General features: G+C 36.0%; 1 protein-coding gene across 5 annotated transcripts in view; it reads right to left on the reverse strand.

Moving 5' to 3' along the window:
• The window catches only part of MICU3 (mitochondrial calcium uptake family member 3), a 112,453-nt gene that overhangs the window by 24,445 nt on the left and 71,571 nt on the right, over nucleotides 1–16,437 (reverse strand). For 4 of the 5 annotated variants that reach the window (XM_023252408.2, XM_006930595.5, XM_023252409.2 and 1 more), the window contains 3 exons: nucleotides 14,834–14,905; nucleotides 11,671–11,709; nucleotides 469–564 (listed from right to left, as the gene is read on the reverse strand). In XM_023252408.2, the coding sequence (XP_023108176.2) occupies nucleotides 469–564; nucleotides 11,671–11,709; nucleotides 14,834–14,905 (207 nt within the window). The remainder of the gene's footprint in view (nucleotides 1–468; nucleotides 565–11,670; nucleotides 11,710–14,833; nucleotides 14,906–16,437) is intronic. The other variant, XM_023252407.2, reaches the window with a different exon arrangement.

The raw sequence follows: 16,437 nt of genomic DNA on the forward strand, positions 1-16,437 counted from the left end.
TAGCATACCTCCCCTATCCCCCTTGGTAAGCTACACGCTAATATTAGGAAATTTAATATTGAAATCTACCATACTCTAAAGCATTAGCTATCTTTCACCAAGTTAAAAGTTTCAGCCTTCATGTAACATTGCAAATTATAAGGTTAAAAGATTCAGTGAAACAATAAAATAGTACTTTCAAATTTCCTGAAAGTGAGCCTTAAGTTAAAAATAGCAATATTTCTTTTTAATTAAGTTGGAAAGTCACAAGTTGATTTAATATAGACCACTATAGGTGGCTTTGCAGCCACTGCCAGCACAGAGGACATATTCGAACATACCGTTCGGACACGGGCATTATTGCTTTACTGGAGAAAAGGGAAAATATAAAATTATTGCTGGTTTCATCATTGTAACTCTGAAATGAAATGAAGACCAGATGTACAAAACGGCAAATAGTACAACGTCCTGCTTGAGGTTTAATTGTACCTCTGCGAGGTCTGAAAAGAGTGCTTGGCTTGTATTACGTCTCAGTGTATCCCAATAGCTTCTGGAGACCAGTTCCTCAGCATCTGTCTTAAGTACCTGTAGAAGTTTTAAGAAGTACATCTGAAATCTAAAGAACAGTCACAAAGAATGATAATTTATACACTTTAAGTCTCTTCTAGCCAACCTTGAAAAGAAAACACATTAACTTACCTGTTTTGTTTTCTGCTGCGCACAACAGTATTATATTACACTGCTGGTAAACCCGGGGTATTTTTTCAAAGGTGTAATGGTATATAACCACTATTTCCACGTACAATGTGGCTTTGTCAAAAAGAATCGCATTCCTCGGCCCTCCCCCATGCTGCCTACCGAAACATGCGTAACTTCTAAGAAAGTGTGAAATAAGCATTTTATTCACACCTTATGTGAATTCATTTGGAGAATATTTTGGTAATTTTGTAGCGACCTATAAAAATGATACTTAATTTAAAAATCAGTTATTGTTGGCTAGTGTACATTGTGTCAGTGCATCAGAGTCAAAATGACCACATTCATATTTAGAGGAACAAAGCTGAAACTAATCTAAAACATATACAAAATAAATACGCCAGTTTAGGTTAAACGACCTAAAGTTACTCAGGGATTTGGTGGCTGTGTCTATTGTGAATAGATGAGGGACTTCCTAATCTTCTATCTCAGTACTGGCTAGACTGAAGAAGGCGATGGAAACCAACAGTAAGAAATGCAGTCTAATCTTCATATGAAAATGCAGAACTACAAGCTTAACTTGGGTCTCTGTAAACAAACATAATTACACGCAGTTTCTGGCACGGTTTATCAGGGAAGATTTCACAGGTGCTCAGGCTTGGTATTCTGGTTATTGTGAGAAGAAAATGCTGCTCGGTGTACTTAGGAGCGGCTGATGATTTTTGATTTGTGTGTGTGTTAATTTTTAAAAGTCTGGTGCCATTAATAAAATCATAATGCATTTGGGGATTATTTCAACACACTAAAGTTTACTTCATTATTATTAATTGGAAAAAAAAACACTGCTTACTGCTCATATTTTAATAGAATCTTAGATGTTAATAATAATGTATAATTTAGCAGAAATCACTTATATAAACATAGAGGTACTTATTACCATCAGTGTAAATGCAGCAATATACCAGAGGATCTGCTCATCACCCCCTCTAGTAACAAAATAAAATGTAACTGAGCAATTATAAGCCAAGTGAGTAAAATCAGCTGAATTTAGAACAAAGTCCATGTCTTTATATAAGTATGGTAGAACCTCAGTAAATGTTAGCTAGATTAGGTACTCTGCAAAGATTATCTTAATATTTTCAACATGGATACATTTTTTTATTGTAACTGAGAAGGTTATGGTAAAGAAAGGGATTGTTAAACCTATCAAACTAGAAAATAAGGCTTACTACCCTGTTATTTGGAGGGTAACAGGAATGGTTCACTTTGTGAAGCCATGCCTCTCTCCTTCCAACACTGGTCACCATCGCCGCTCACGCACATGCACACACACATGCACACACACCAACACTGATGACATCAGAAGGATGTTCATAACATATTAAGGGATACAATTAGTTTGATAGACTATACTGATGTGGGTCTCTACATTTTCTGAGCATAGAAAAGGTGTAAATGTATTCAAACACACTGATTATCTCTGAATGATGAGATTGGGATATGTTTTATTTTCCTCTTTTTGCTACCCATATTTTAAAATATTTTAAGAGTGTACATTTATCTATCAGGATAATATATTTTTCAATAAAAAATATCTTACTTAGAACATAACAGCTTAATGGTCCCTCCTGTAGAAAGCTTTCACACTCAACATTTAGCTCCAAAGATTAAATTATGATAGAATATATAACTGAATTGCTATAACTGCCAATATATGTTGTTGTTTTTTTTTTTTTTTTTTGCCAATATATGTTGTTTTATCCATAGGCTTTTAGATTATAGAGTTTCTGGGGAAAGGGACACTATTCTTACAGCAATTATTGTCATTCCTCATATTAATATGTCATTCCTTGTACTGAGGGGGAAAAAGCTAATACATCAGTGATTTTCTTGGCACGGTCATAGGTGTGTTTGTTCAGGAGACAGGATTTAATTTTTGATAATGACTCAGGGATTAATTTGGGGGATGAAATCGAGGGTAGATTTTCAGAACATGCAAAACTAGTAGAAAACTTTAATATCAGAAAAATGTAACACACTATTTAAAACAAGCTTAAAGTAGCAATGAAAATCAGCCTAGATTTTAATAGCAAGAAAGGCAAAGCAAATACAAAACCAGAATATATGCAATGCAGACTAAGAAAAGACTGAGAGGGGAAATGCCCAAATATAACTCACTAAGCATTGTGATGGTTCTTAAATAGATATCATGATGCTTTGATATGTAAATGTGGGAAAATTTGCAAAGACTTCTTGAAGTCTTCTCAGTGTCTGATTACTACATGAGCTTTAGGCCTCCTTACTAGAATGTTGTTAGGTGTAGAAATTATTAAAAGAGGTAACAGAAGACATAGTTCAGAAGAACTTCAAAAACGAATGGCAAAGGCAAAATGATATCCCACATGTACTATACTTTTTAAGACTGATATACTTTGTTTTTGCTTAATTTAGAGCCTGTTATTAGAACTTCCTTAAACTTTGAAGTTTGGTCAAGAATTTCCTCTGTCTTTTTGGATGAGCCAAAGTAGCATCCTACTGAAGGCATTCCATGACATTAACGATACAAAGGATAAAAGGAAGGAAGGAGCAAAGGTCTGAAAATTCCTATGTTGAAATACTAACTCCCAAGGTGATAGTATTAGGAGGAAGTGGGGCCTCTGGGAGGTGATTAGGTCACTAGGGCAGAGCCTTCATGAATGGGATTAGTGCTCTTATAAAAGAGGTCTGAGAGAGCTCATTAGCCTCCTTCCACCACTTGAGGATCCAGTGAGAAAGTGCTATTTATGAACCATGAAGTAGGCCCTCATCAGCTACCACACTGAATCTGTCAGCAACATCATCTTAAACTTCCCAGCTCCCAGAATTGTGAGAAATGTTTGTTTTTTATAAGCCACTCGGTTTAAGGTATTTTGTTATAGCAACACGAATTGGCTAAGACAGAAGGAAAAAAAGGAAGGATGGAAGGAAGGGCGGAAGGAAATAAATAAATAAAAGAAGGAAGAAAGGAAAGACAGAAGGAAGAGAAAACAATTTAGTAAAAAAGACGACTGATTTCAAGAAGGGAACATACCATTGTGGTAAGCAGAGTAATGGCTCCCTAAAGTTGTCCACATGCAGATAGGCAAATACCTATATACAGTTAGGATCTGAGAAAGGTTACACTTAAGAGATTAGGCAAACTGGAAAAACAAAAACAAAGCAGCAGCCCATGGAATCAGACAGTAAATTGTCTTTACTGTTAGTGATACTCAAAAACATACATAGAAAAATAAAAGCAAACAAATAAAAAATAATCTGGGCCACTATGACAACTATGGCCTGAAAAACTATAATCCAAGAATTGTAATTTAAAGTTACATAGGACTGGGGCACCTGGGTGGCTCAGTCAGTTAAGCGGCCGACTCTTGATTTCAGGTCAGGTCATGATCTCACGGTTTAGGAGTTCGAGCCCCGCATAGGGCTCTACACTGACAGTGTGCAACCTGCTTGGGATTCTCTCTCCCTCTCCCTCTGCCCTCCTGTGCTCTCTCACTCTCTCTCTCTCTCAAAAATAAATAAACTTAAAAAAATAAAGTTACATAGGACCGCAGTTCTCTCCAGTGTATCACAGAATAACCCACAGCCGCACCCACACACATACACATACACACACACCCCCTCCTGGAAAAAACACACCCCTAACCCAGTCCTTAAAGAATCTCCACAGACACATTCCAACAAATCTATACTCAAAATACAAAATTACTAAACACAAAAGAACATTAACCACCGTGAGTGAGACCCAGCAGAAACAACAAACCATAGAACAAAACCTGCAGACTTCAGATATTGAAATTATTAGGTATGGAATACAAAATAAGTTTAGTAAGTTTAAAGAATATAAAGCTGTATTTGAAAGGACTTTCCAGTAAGAACAGACTACTGAAAATGAATTGGCTGATCAGAAAAAAGAACCAAATAAAACCTCTGGATATTAAAGATGGAACCACTGAAACTTAGTATCATATTATACATACCTAAGGAGAAAATTAGTGAACTGGAATATAATGTGAATAAGTTATACAGAACGCAACATGAAAAGAAAAAAAATATGGCAACTTATTAAGGAGAAGTTAAGAGACATAGAAGAGAACATTAGTATCTATGAAAGTTCCAGAAACCAGTAATAGAGAAAATGGGAAAGAGACCATATCCAGAGAGATACTGGCGGTGAATATTCAAGAATTGATGAAAAAATACAATCCCTGTATTTGAGAAGCCCAATACATTTCATGCTAAATAAAGGCAAAAAGGTATACTGTAGTCAAAATGTAGAATACAAAAGGCAAACAATTTTAAAGGTAGCTAGAAAGGAAAAAACAAGATTAACTACAAAATAATAATTAGACTTGGAACTGAACTTTCAATTTCAATAAAAACAGCCAGAAAACTGGAATGATATCATAATCTGCTGAGAATAAATGTCAACCTATAACAATAGATCTAGTAAGGTTATTTTCCAAATAAGGGCACAGATATATGTATGTATGTATGTGTGTGTGTGTGTGTGTGTGTGTGTGTGTGTGTGTTTAGATGGTTAAAAGGTATAAACTTCTAGTTATAAAGATAAATAAGTCCTGGGGATGTAAGGTACAACATGGTAACTATAGTTAATAACACTGTACTGTATAATGGAAGTTGCTAAGAGAGTAGTTCTCAGCACAAGGAAAACAATTTCTAACAATCTGAAGTGACAGAGGTCAACTAAACTTATTGTGGTAATCACTTTGCAATATATACATATATCAAATTATGTCATACACATTAAACTGATACAGTGTTATATGTCAATTATATCTCAATAAAATTAGGAAAAAATAAGGGCAAAATAAAAACATTTCCAGGGGGACCCTCACTTGAAGATAAACTTTCTGAGATTAAGACTGTGAGATTTAGGAGGGATGAGGTTAAAAAGGGGATTAATAAATGGCAGATATATAAGTAATTCTAAACTAACATTGATAGTATATATTTAAGAAGCCTAATTTGAAGGATTTAAAAAAATGACAAAAACCCAAACTTCGTACAAGTTCAAGTGTCCAGGCCAGGAGGGGAATGGGAGATATCAAAGCACTTTAAGACTATTTTTTAGGGAAGAGGTGAAGGTATGGCATATCTAAGACTTCATTACCATAAGTATACTTATGGATATTTATGGAAATATAGTGAATGTCTTCTCAACTAATATAGGAAAATAAAGAGGAAAAATAGTGAAAATAGAGGAAATATAGTGAATGTCTTTTAAACTAATATAGAGGAAAATAAAGAGGAAAAATTAACCTTAGTTAATTCAAAAGAAAGGTAAGAAAGGAGAAGAGTATATGGAATGGATAAAATAAATCTAAATAAATTAATAATCCCAGTAATGTAAATTGACTGAAATTTTCAAAAGCACAAATTATCACCCCACATAAAAAAGAACCAATAAAATACATAAAATATATGCTTTTAAAAAAGACATATCAGGGGCGCCTGGGTGGGTCAGTCAGTTAAGCATCTGACTCTTGACTTGGGCTCGGACAATGACCTTACGGTTTCTGAGTCTGAGGCCCACATTGGGCTCCATGCTTACAGCGCACAGCCTGCTTGGGATGCTCTCTCTCCCTCTCTCTCTCTCTGCCTCTCTCTCTCTCTCTCTCTCTCTCTCTCTCTCTCTCAAAAATAAATAAACTTAACATAAAAAAGACACATCAAAATGTAAGGAGAGAGACTGAAAAAGATGTACTAGGCTTCCATTAATGACAGCCAACCTTCTCATTAATAACTGAAAAAGCTGCACAAAACACAAAGTAGATACGTCTTCTTACAAGCATCGTAGAGACATTATTTGTCTCCGCTGCTGTGTAGACTGATGGTGCCAAAGCAATGGTGGGGAGACCTGCTTGCTCGCCGCCTTAGTACAAGAACAGCACTGGCACCAAAGACCAAAGTCATGACATTCTTCGGTTCCATATACTCATGTGAAAAAAACTTCACTTAAGAATGTATTTGCTGTCAATGTATCTGCTGCACTTGCATATTAATAGTTATAAAATACAATTTTTTTATTTTTTATTTTAACGTTTATTTATTTTTGAGACAGGGAGAGACAGAGCATGAACGGGGGAGGGTCAGAGAGAGAGGGAGACACAGAATCTGAAACAGGCTCCAGGCTCTGAGCCATCAGCCCAGAGCCTGACGCGGGGCTCGAACTCACAGACCGCGAGATCGTGACCTGGTTGAAGTCGGACGCTTAACCGACTGCGCCACCCAGGCGCCCCAAAATACAATTTTTTAAATTCACCTGTGAGCACACGTCTCTTTAATATTCACTGGGATGAAACTAGGAGCATAAAACACTTCTGTGTTCTCCAGCACAGCGGTTGTCTTGAGAAAAAGCCTGTGTGCAAGGGCTTGTGTTGCAAGGTGAACTGGTCACTTTTTTTAGGAACTGTCATTTTTGCTTGGAAGAACAGTGGGTAGAAAAATTACAGTTATTCAGACTCTGGTATCTGGCAGACATTTTTTTGAACCAAGCACGCCTGTCACTTCAAGGGAAGCGAATGATAGCATTTGTTGCCAAAATACTGTGACTGCAGCAGACTGAACGCAGAAGCAGCCACGAGAAACCAGCTGTCTTCTCTTAGACCAGACACTACACAGGTTTGTGAAGAATGTGAAATACCACTCTCCTCACTACGTTTTTAAAGTTACTTTAAAACAAGGTTTATGTTTATTACTTTTAAATGGATTAATAAATACTTTTAAACTTCTCGGTGTTAATTTCTAATATGGCAAGTGTGGATACAACCAACATAAACCAAAGCTCTTTCGGGTCCTCTATAATTTTCAACAACGTAAAGGGATCCCGAGAACAAAAATGTTCGAGGAGTGCTGCTTACAGCAACAAAAGGGAGTGAACTAGGACTGGATGCAACAGTGTAGATGACACCAACAATCTGTCGTGTCAAAGAAGCAGAAACAGAAAAACTCCTGTAATATGATCCCATTCATACGAGGCACAAAAATGGGTCAAACTAAACCACGTTGCTGAGGGTGCATTAAGTAGGTGGTAAACCCACAGGGCAAAGCAGTGATTTACATAAAAGTCATGACTGTGGTTATCTTATGGAGGAAGGGGAGGGATTGTGACTGGAAAGACCTATGAAGGGGTGTTTGGGGGCACGGCAATGTTTTATTTACTGATCTGTGGGTTATATTATTATTATTATTATTTATTTTATACTTACATTTTATTTGCCATAAGTTTCTGAACTAAAAAATATATTGTATTCTTTTAATTATTTTTTTAAGTTTGTTTTTATTTATTTTGAGGGAGAGTTGGAGCAAGTGGGGGAGGGCCAGAGAGAGAGGGAGACAGAATCACACGCAGGTTCCTTGCTGTCAGCACAGAGCCTGCTGCGGGGCTTGAACCCACAAACCGTGACATCATGACCTGAGCCGAAATCAGGCGCCAGATGCTTAAATGACTGAGGCATCCCTGAACTAAAAAATATATTTTAAAACTAAGGGAAAGCTTCATCATTACTACAGGAAAAAACAGAAAACGAAACAAAATATGGGGTGCCAGGGTGGCTCAGTCAGTTAAGCGTCTGACTTTGACTCAGGTCATGATCTCACAGTTTGTGAATTCGAACCCTACGTTGGGCTCTGTGCTGACAGCTGAGTCTGGAGCCTGCTTCAGATTCGGATTTTGTGTCTCCCCCTCTCTCTCTCTCTCTCTTTGCCCACCCCCCCCTCCAGCTTGTGCTCTCTCTCTCTCAAAAATACAAATAAATAAACTCAAAAAAATAGAAAATAATGCAAAATATTAATAAGACTAGAGGTGATATATTTATTTTGACAACTATATTGATTTTTAGGCAAAAAAAAAAAAAACCCATTTCTAGAGATCTGGGGATAGTATATAAAGACACAATTCAATTAACTAAGAAGATGTAAGAAATCTATATTCTTGTGAGAGGCAGTAACAATGCTTCAAAATATATAAAATTTAAAAATAACAGAATTACAAGCAGAAATTAGGTCTATCGTTGTAATGTAGAATTTAAAATACTAATTGACAGAGCAAGCTGACAAAAACATTAATAATGATAGAGGTTTAAAACACATATTAACATGTTTGATCTTACACAGAATACAACCCTGCACCCATATTGGAGAATACAGAGACACTGTTTTAGTCATGTCAAAAACTGTATAAAAACTGGTGCATTTTCTGACTACAATGGAATCAGAGTAATTAAAACAATCTTTAAAAAAGTTTTTAAAAATCAAATAGGGTATTTCAAAGTAAAATATACTTGATTTTGCACTATTTATTCTTTTGCGTTTTTTACATTTATTTTCATTGCTGTGGCCAGATAATCAAGAGCTGAATATATGAGAAACACGGAGAGAATCACAGATGTTTGCAACAGAAAAGGCAACAAGGTAACTATCTTCTTGGATACAAAGGAGTATGCTCAACCTTATAGGATGGCAAGAAATAATCTGACATAACACAGGCAGAATCTACTGTGAGGGTGACTGAATTTTGTAAGAGGCTCTTACAGAGGCCACAGAATCTCTCTATAGTCAAAGTTAGGAGGGTCCCTGCACCCTTCCTGAAGGAACTTCTTCCTAAGGTAGGATCTCCGGCGGTATTCAGCTCCATGAACTGTACTCACACTGTGCACTTTAGCATTCCAGCTGATGTACAATTTTGGAAACTAGCACATAACTGCCAGTAAATTTATAACATCGTACTAATACATTTGTTCACTATATGCATTAATGATATTTGATATAAATTTTCAGGCCAACTGAAACACATTTTTTTCAGTTGTAAACACATTTTCCTTGTTTGCTTGCATTGTTTTGAAAATAATCATACCTTTCTGAGCAAAAACTGCTCTATCAGAGGGAAAAAAAGTCAGTTTATATAACCAACTAAGACCTAAGGGAGTTAAAAAGTCATGTAATCCATTTAATAAGACTGGATAAAAATGACACCAAGTTACACCACTTTAAAATATGTATTTTATACTCTTAGATGGAAAAAATATTTTCAGTTAAAATATGTGATAAAAAATTTTAAAATATTACAATAAGATGAAAATCATATATTTGCTTTCTTATTAAATACACAAGCATAATAAAAATGAAATAGACAATTTAAATCTACTTCTCAATATTATTCAACTAATGTCTGAGTGATTGCAATTTGTATGTGTAGTTTAAACTAGAGCTATGTTAGTATCTATTTCCTTTTGACAAGAGTACTCTGAAAATCATCTATATGAAAATCATTTGAGTTTAAAGGAAAAATATAAAATGCCACAGTTGGAAAAATGGCTCATTCAATGACACATGAGATTAGAAAAATAAGTAATAAAGCCACAAGTATTAACATTTATTAAGTTTCACAGTACATATAATCTGCGAGATTTTCCTCTCTCTTTACCTGTCTGCACCCCCCCCCCCACTCTCTCACTCGTTCTCTTTAAATAAATAAACTTAAAAAAAAATGGAGGCACCTAGGTGGCTCAGTTGTTTAAGTGTCCGGTTCTTGGTTTTGGCTCACGTCATGTTCCCACAGTTCATGAGTTCTAGCCCCGCAGCGGGCTCTGCGCTGACAGTGTGGAGCCTGCTTGGGATTCTCTCTCTCTCCCTCTCTCTCGGCCCTTCCCTGCTCTCTCACTCGCTCTCTTTCAAAATAAATAAACAAACTTAAAAAAAATAACCTGTGAGATTTTCATTTTATCTATTCTCACAAAGCTTTGAAATGATTAACAGAGGAACATTAAAATTTTCAAGAAAATGGATAACTGTATTTAATGGAAAAAGTAGTGAACTTTGTAGTAAAAATTTAAAACACTTGTAAGGTGTCAAAACAAGTAGTCAGAAGGGTCCCATGGACTTGGGTTGTTCTCCAACCCATTCTAGGTCCATTCCTTGTGACTGAAGCAAGATACCGTGGATTTATTTTATGTTGAATCATCCTCCAGTGTATGTTCAAAGCTAGAACAGAGTTAATTTTTATAGTTTGGAATTCTGGCTAAGTCTCTGACACAGGAGACCGCACGCCTGCTTTGCACACTGTAACTCTAACACTTTCAGCAGGAGACGGAGTCAGTAACCCTGAACTCAGGGGCTTCTCTCAGGGGGACTTTGTTTACTGAAGGATCCTTCTAAATGACTTAAGGATCCTTGGGGAAACTAAATGAACTGTGCATGTTTACATTCAAAAGGGGCCATGGCCTATATGCTCCATTGTTAGTAGCTGGGATAACCAACAAGCTCTGAGTTTCCAGGAGGAAGGAAAGGAGAAGAAAACTGAGCAGAAGCATATATGGAAGATCCTTTGCAGAACTGTCAACTTTTTCAAGAAAAGAAGAGTCTGAAAGTGGTAATCCTCTTCGAGAAATAACATGATATATTAAACATGTCAAGTATCATACCAGACTTTTGTACAGACCACAGGCCGTAGGCAGGCATTCAAGATTTTAGAAAAATTTTACAGAAATAGTGATGACCAAGAAAAGTCTATCTATTAATATTCCTCTTTATCAGAACTGAGAAAGACTGTTATCAGACGGAGAGATCTAGTACTTAAAATACCTGTGTTCTGCAGGAGCATAGCCTGAGAATCTGCTCCATAATTTGTATTTAACTCTTCAAATACTGCTGAAAAATATAAAATTTTGATTATTCTATCAGAGCTTTTGGTAGTTGTTCACTCACCTTTCCCTTATTTTAATCTAAAGTTAAAGATATACACCTGCTTTGTAAATTTTAGTCTTCTTATAAATCTAGGAAGGAAATAAAAAAAATTGGCTTGGCCGCACCTTATTATATTCAATAAATTCCTCAACATTTTCAATAGTAGATATAGCTGGGTACAAAGAAATAACATCATCAAGTACAACAGGTGAGGGATATTTACATAAAGAACATTTAAAGTATTGTACATACACTATTAGTAGGAGAATGGTATCCATAAAGTTGAAGACGCTGACATAGAGCACAAAGGGCCAAATGAAGTGTCACATTTCAGAATGAACCCAAGTATAGCAAAAGAAAAAAAGAAAAAGACGACAAAATAATCAATTAGGAAGGGCAAATCATTATGCTACATTCTATATAGAGCACACACACAATACAAGTGGGATAAATGTTAAAGATGAGTAGCAAAGTTTTTCAAATTTCACACAATTAAATATTAAGTGAATCTGTGCTCATTTCAACCATCTTCATTTTAGCTTTCTGACAGAACTATGGCTTTGAGTAAAACACTCCTCTGAAGTACACGGTTCTACTGAGACGCTTCAGCAATTCCATATGGATTAGGGGAAAACTCCAGATGTGGCAGCATGGTAGTGGATATGGTATGAGACACCTGCAGTGGAATCTTGTTCTGCTCTTTTTAGTGCCATGACCTGAGGCAAGTCAATGAAGCTCTCTAAGATGGCTTCCTCCTCTGGAAAACAGTATGAAACTTACCTGCAGAAATGTAATGAGGACTAAATGGGAGCAACACTTATAATGGACATAGCACAGAGTGTCTCAAGATATGTTGTTTCCCTCTTGACTTCCGAAGCACACTTTTATTTCATGAGGATTTAGTATATTTCATATACTGTTAAGTGGCGACATGTTTTAGCTCATTTGATCCCCATAACAATCACATGTGGCCATTACTCCTATTATCCCCATGGCACAAATGAAGAAACTGAGGCACACAGAGGCTAAGGACCTGTTCAAGGTCAGGCAGATAATGAATGGCAGAGCTGATACTCAAACTCTGAAAATCTGGCTCCTGAGCCTGTGCTCTACTGTCTCTAATGTAATCAATGTATTTTCACTATAAGCTAAATTTCAATTGCTTAAAGATTCAAAAATCTTACCAGTTCAGATTTGCATTATTTAAAATGTGGCATCTATTAACAATAGATTACCATAGAGAGCTGTATTGTCTTAGAGTGCTGTTTATTTAGTTCAGAGGCTGTCTAAAGATTATTTCTGAATTGCTTTAAGAAATAGTTCTGATGGCTAAATTATACAAATAAATTTCAAGAGCACTAGTTAAACTCTGTAAGGTAAATACCTATGAAGTACCTGTGGAGATCAATGGCTTTAGTGTTTCCTTATATATAAACAAGCTATACAGTATATTACTTATAAGTCACTTTTATCTGTTCTGAAAAACAAGTCTCCATGTATTTCCTAGAGGAAGCTTCAGTGACCTATATGCATATAAAATTATACAATTTAGGGTATGTTGATATAACTTAAGTTTCAAATTCGGATAGACTTTCCCTAATTAATCAAAGTTAATAAGGTTTTACTATATCGCTGTTATGAACTATTTTCATTAAACCAGCATTAAATTTACTATTCCTGGGCTGCAATAAAGCTCAGAGCCAAGCTTTGTGCTGACAATGTAGCTTTTCCCAGTGTGGTTTGTCTGCTGTCATTGCTCCCTTTTCTCTCTCCCTTTGTTACTTAACTTACGTATTTTAGTAAATGTTAATGATTAGAACAGCACTGTGTTTTCCTTGCAAGATTCACAAGCCCTTTTTGAAAGCAGTATAGATAAATAAATAAACAAAACTGCTAAATTTTTGAAACTAATGTAAACATTGTGTTTCAACTATACTGAAAAAAAAGCCAGTTAAATTTCTGTCCATTGAAATATGATCTATTCTGTTCCCGAGGTATAGCAAAAGATTAATCAACATAATTCAGCCTCCTAAATGATATTTTATTAACAATTTGCTTATGCAGTTAAATATAGTTAATCTATCAAAATTAAAATAACTTCTTACACTTTCCATATATTATCTACAGAAAATAAAATTTACGAAGGTATTTAGTTCTCTCTTGTTATTGCTAATACTCTAAAAAAATGGCATTATAGAGCTAATTCATGTGGGGTTTATGAATTATAATTTGAAAATCACGAGACCTGAATTAGAGAACTCGTAATGCCCCTTTTAATACCTGACTAACATTATAACCAGCTCTTTGATTTTGTAAGAGTGTCTTCCATAAGCTTTGTCAATTAGAATACTGAGGGTGACTCAACAAAAACTGATAATTATATCACAGTCAAATAGCTTATGAAATAATAAGTATTCCATAATCCTGATAATCTGCTTTTATTAATGTAAATATAAATACACAATCTATTGGGATTAAATATGGCACCATCTGCTACAGATAATACATGTTTTTTTAAAAAAACGTGATATATATCCTTATAAGAATGAGAATAATAAAAAATGTTGCAGCTCTCTAGGTAGACCAACTAAGCTGCTGCACAGGGCCACTAATTTAAAATGAAACAATCATCACTTACATCTCAACAAAACTGTGTTTCTGCTACCTAAGGACCAGACGAAGAAATAGGCTATAATGGTTAAAGTACAGATCTGGAGCTGCCCAACCATGGACTCAAATCTTAGCTTGCCATAATTACAGATAATAAGATAACTAATTTAACTGGTGGGCCGACAAGCATCCAGCACAGTCCCTGAGAGTAAGATCTCAGCACCTGTTTGTTATTTGTATTATGTGAGCCTGGGATACTGTCGGGCAGAAATACTTGGGACAAACAGAAAGAAAACTGGTAGGGAAACGGAGGCAAAGGCTGCTTAACTCTACCTTCAGAGTAAGTTGAAAACATTACTCACCCCAGAAGAATCTCTGATTTCTAAGAACTCAAAAAAATATATTATTTCCTTGGTTTTGCTTCAACATCCATATTGTTACAGTGCCACTAAAGCCACTCACATGTAGAATTAAATCTTTGCAATTCACCTTTAAATTTTTTCATGCATAATGATCTGTATTCATCTAATATATGATATACCCTTCAAATCTCATGGAAAACAACAATATGGATGAAAATGAAAAAATGCATGTGATTATGGACACAGATGTTTAATATCAATATTTAAGATAATATTGATACAGATGCATAGAAATCTGAAGCAGTTTTCCTACGTAAGAACTTTAGGAAGCTTTCCGGCAAGGGATAGCTGTAAAGTTACCCACTGTAGTTCTTGTTTCTCAGCACGAATAAAACGACTCTCAGCTAGAAGGCCCACCTGAAACTACCATAAATTATTCTTACCAGCATTGCACGCTTTTCTTCATCTCCTTTAGTTTCTCTCTTTTCATTTTTTTTCCTGAATATCTCTTGAAGCTGACAAAGAAAAGTGATCAAGAATCAAATATCCAATGAGTTTCCGGGGCCCCACTTACCACCCGGTGCTAGGTATATTCTAAAAACATCTACCGAGAACATTCATACTGCTACAGATATATTTTCTGGTACCAATTTTTTTTTTTTCCTGAGAAAAAGAAAACACACCCTTGGCTACTGGCAACCCATGGTTAAGTTAAATGTACAAGATTATAGGTTTACTTTATCTCTAAGACAGAGACAGGGAGTCTGTGATCCACAAATAAAAAAGCCTACTGGGGTAATAAAGAAAACTGGAACAGAATTCAGGATTGTGGGTTGGAGCCCATCTTCTGTCACTAACTTCATGATGGTGAACAGGTCACTCATCCCTCACGAGGCCCCAGTTTGCTCACGTGGAATGAGATGGCCTCGGAAGTCCTTTTCAGGTAACCGAATGCTGGGGGGAGCAAGGGCTCTGCCTATAACCCCTTGAGTAAGTTAGTCTAATCATTCACGGAATGTTTTCCACATCCAGAACAAGAAGGTAACTCCTTCCCTTACAGGAATATTTTTTTTTCTCCAGCTTTATTGAGGTGTAATCGCCAGGTCTTGTAAGAATGTTGTGCAGAGTAAATATTACACAGTTACTCAGCACATTGCCTGTCACAGAGTAACTTCTCAAGAGATGTCATTTATTATTATTAATGCTGTTATTTCCTCTTTAAAATTCTATTTTACAAAGGGAAGCCTAATCCTACCTCTATCACAGCTTTCTGGTGAGGTCAGTATTCTTGTCTGTGTAACCTGAACAGTGATCTCAACTCTTCATTTCGTAAGGCAATAGTTGAAAGTCAGATGAAATGTATTACCTCCCAACATAGGTAATAACACAAATACAGTACATAATATAAATGATTTTGTGAACAAGTACAATTATCTCCACACTTTTTCTTTGTGAAAAGAGTTTTCAGCAAAGGTTATTAATAGTCATTTCATAAATAGGCAGGATAATCCTAGATTTTAGACTCTAACAACTAAGTTAGCTCAACTCTACCTCCTTCTTTCAGGAATTCTTTGCTGTCGACAAACAAACTAAAACAACAAACAAAACCCATCACACCTGAGGCAGCAGTACAGCCACCACAAAGGCAAGGAGCACACCGTCGCTTTCACAAGAGGAAAGAGCAGAAGCCGTGGTCCTGCATGAACGTTTTCACCTCCCGTCTCCACAGACAGCTTTCCAAAGGACATCTCTATACAGGCAACTTTCAATGGACTGAGTTCCAAAGTTAATCTTTTAACCAATGGGGTAGAACTTGGAAGTTTCTACAGAAAGTTTATTAAAAATTATTTAGAGTACTAGGCCCATTCTGAAAGTCCTAAAATGGAGTTTTATGCTATCATAATAAAACCATATTAAACTAAATCTGTTAACTTTAGGATGGTAGGAACATATCTCTATCTTTGCACTGAACCTGAAAACTCTTACCCCCCTCCCCCCCATCATCCTGGAAAACACTGGAATGAGGGGTCTGTTGTGGTTGCCGGTC

Source organism: Felis catus, chromosome B1 (assembly GCF_018350175.1).
Source record: "Felis catus isolate Fca126 chromosome B1, F.catus_Fca126_mat1.0, whole genome shotgun sequence".
In the NCBI taxonomy this organism is placed as follows: Eukaryota; Metazoa; Chordata; class Mammalia; order Carnivora; family Felidae; genus Felis; species Felis catus.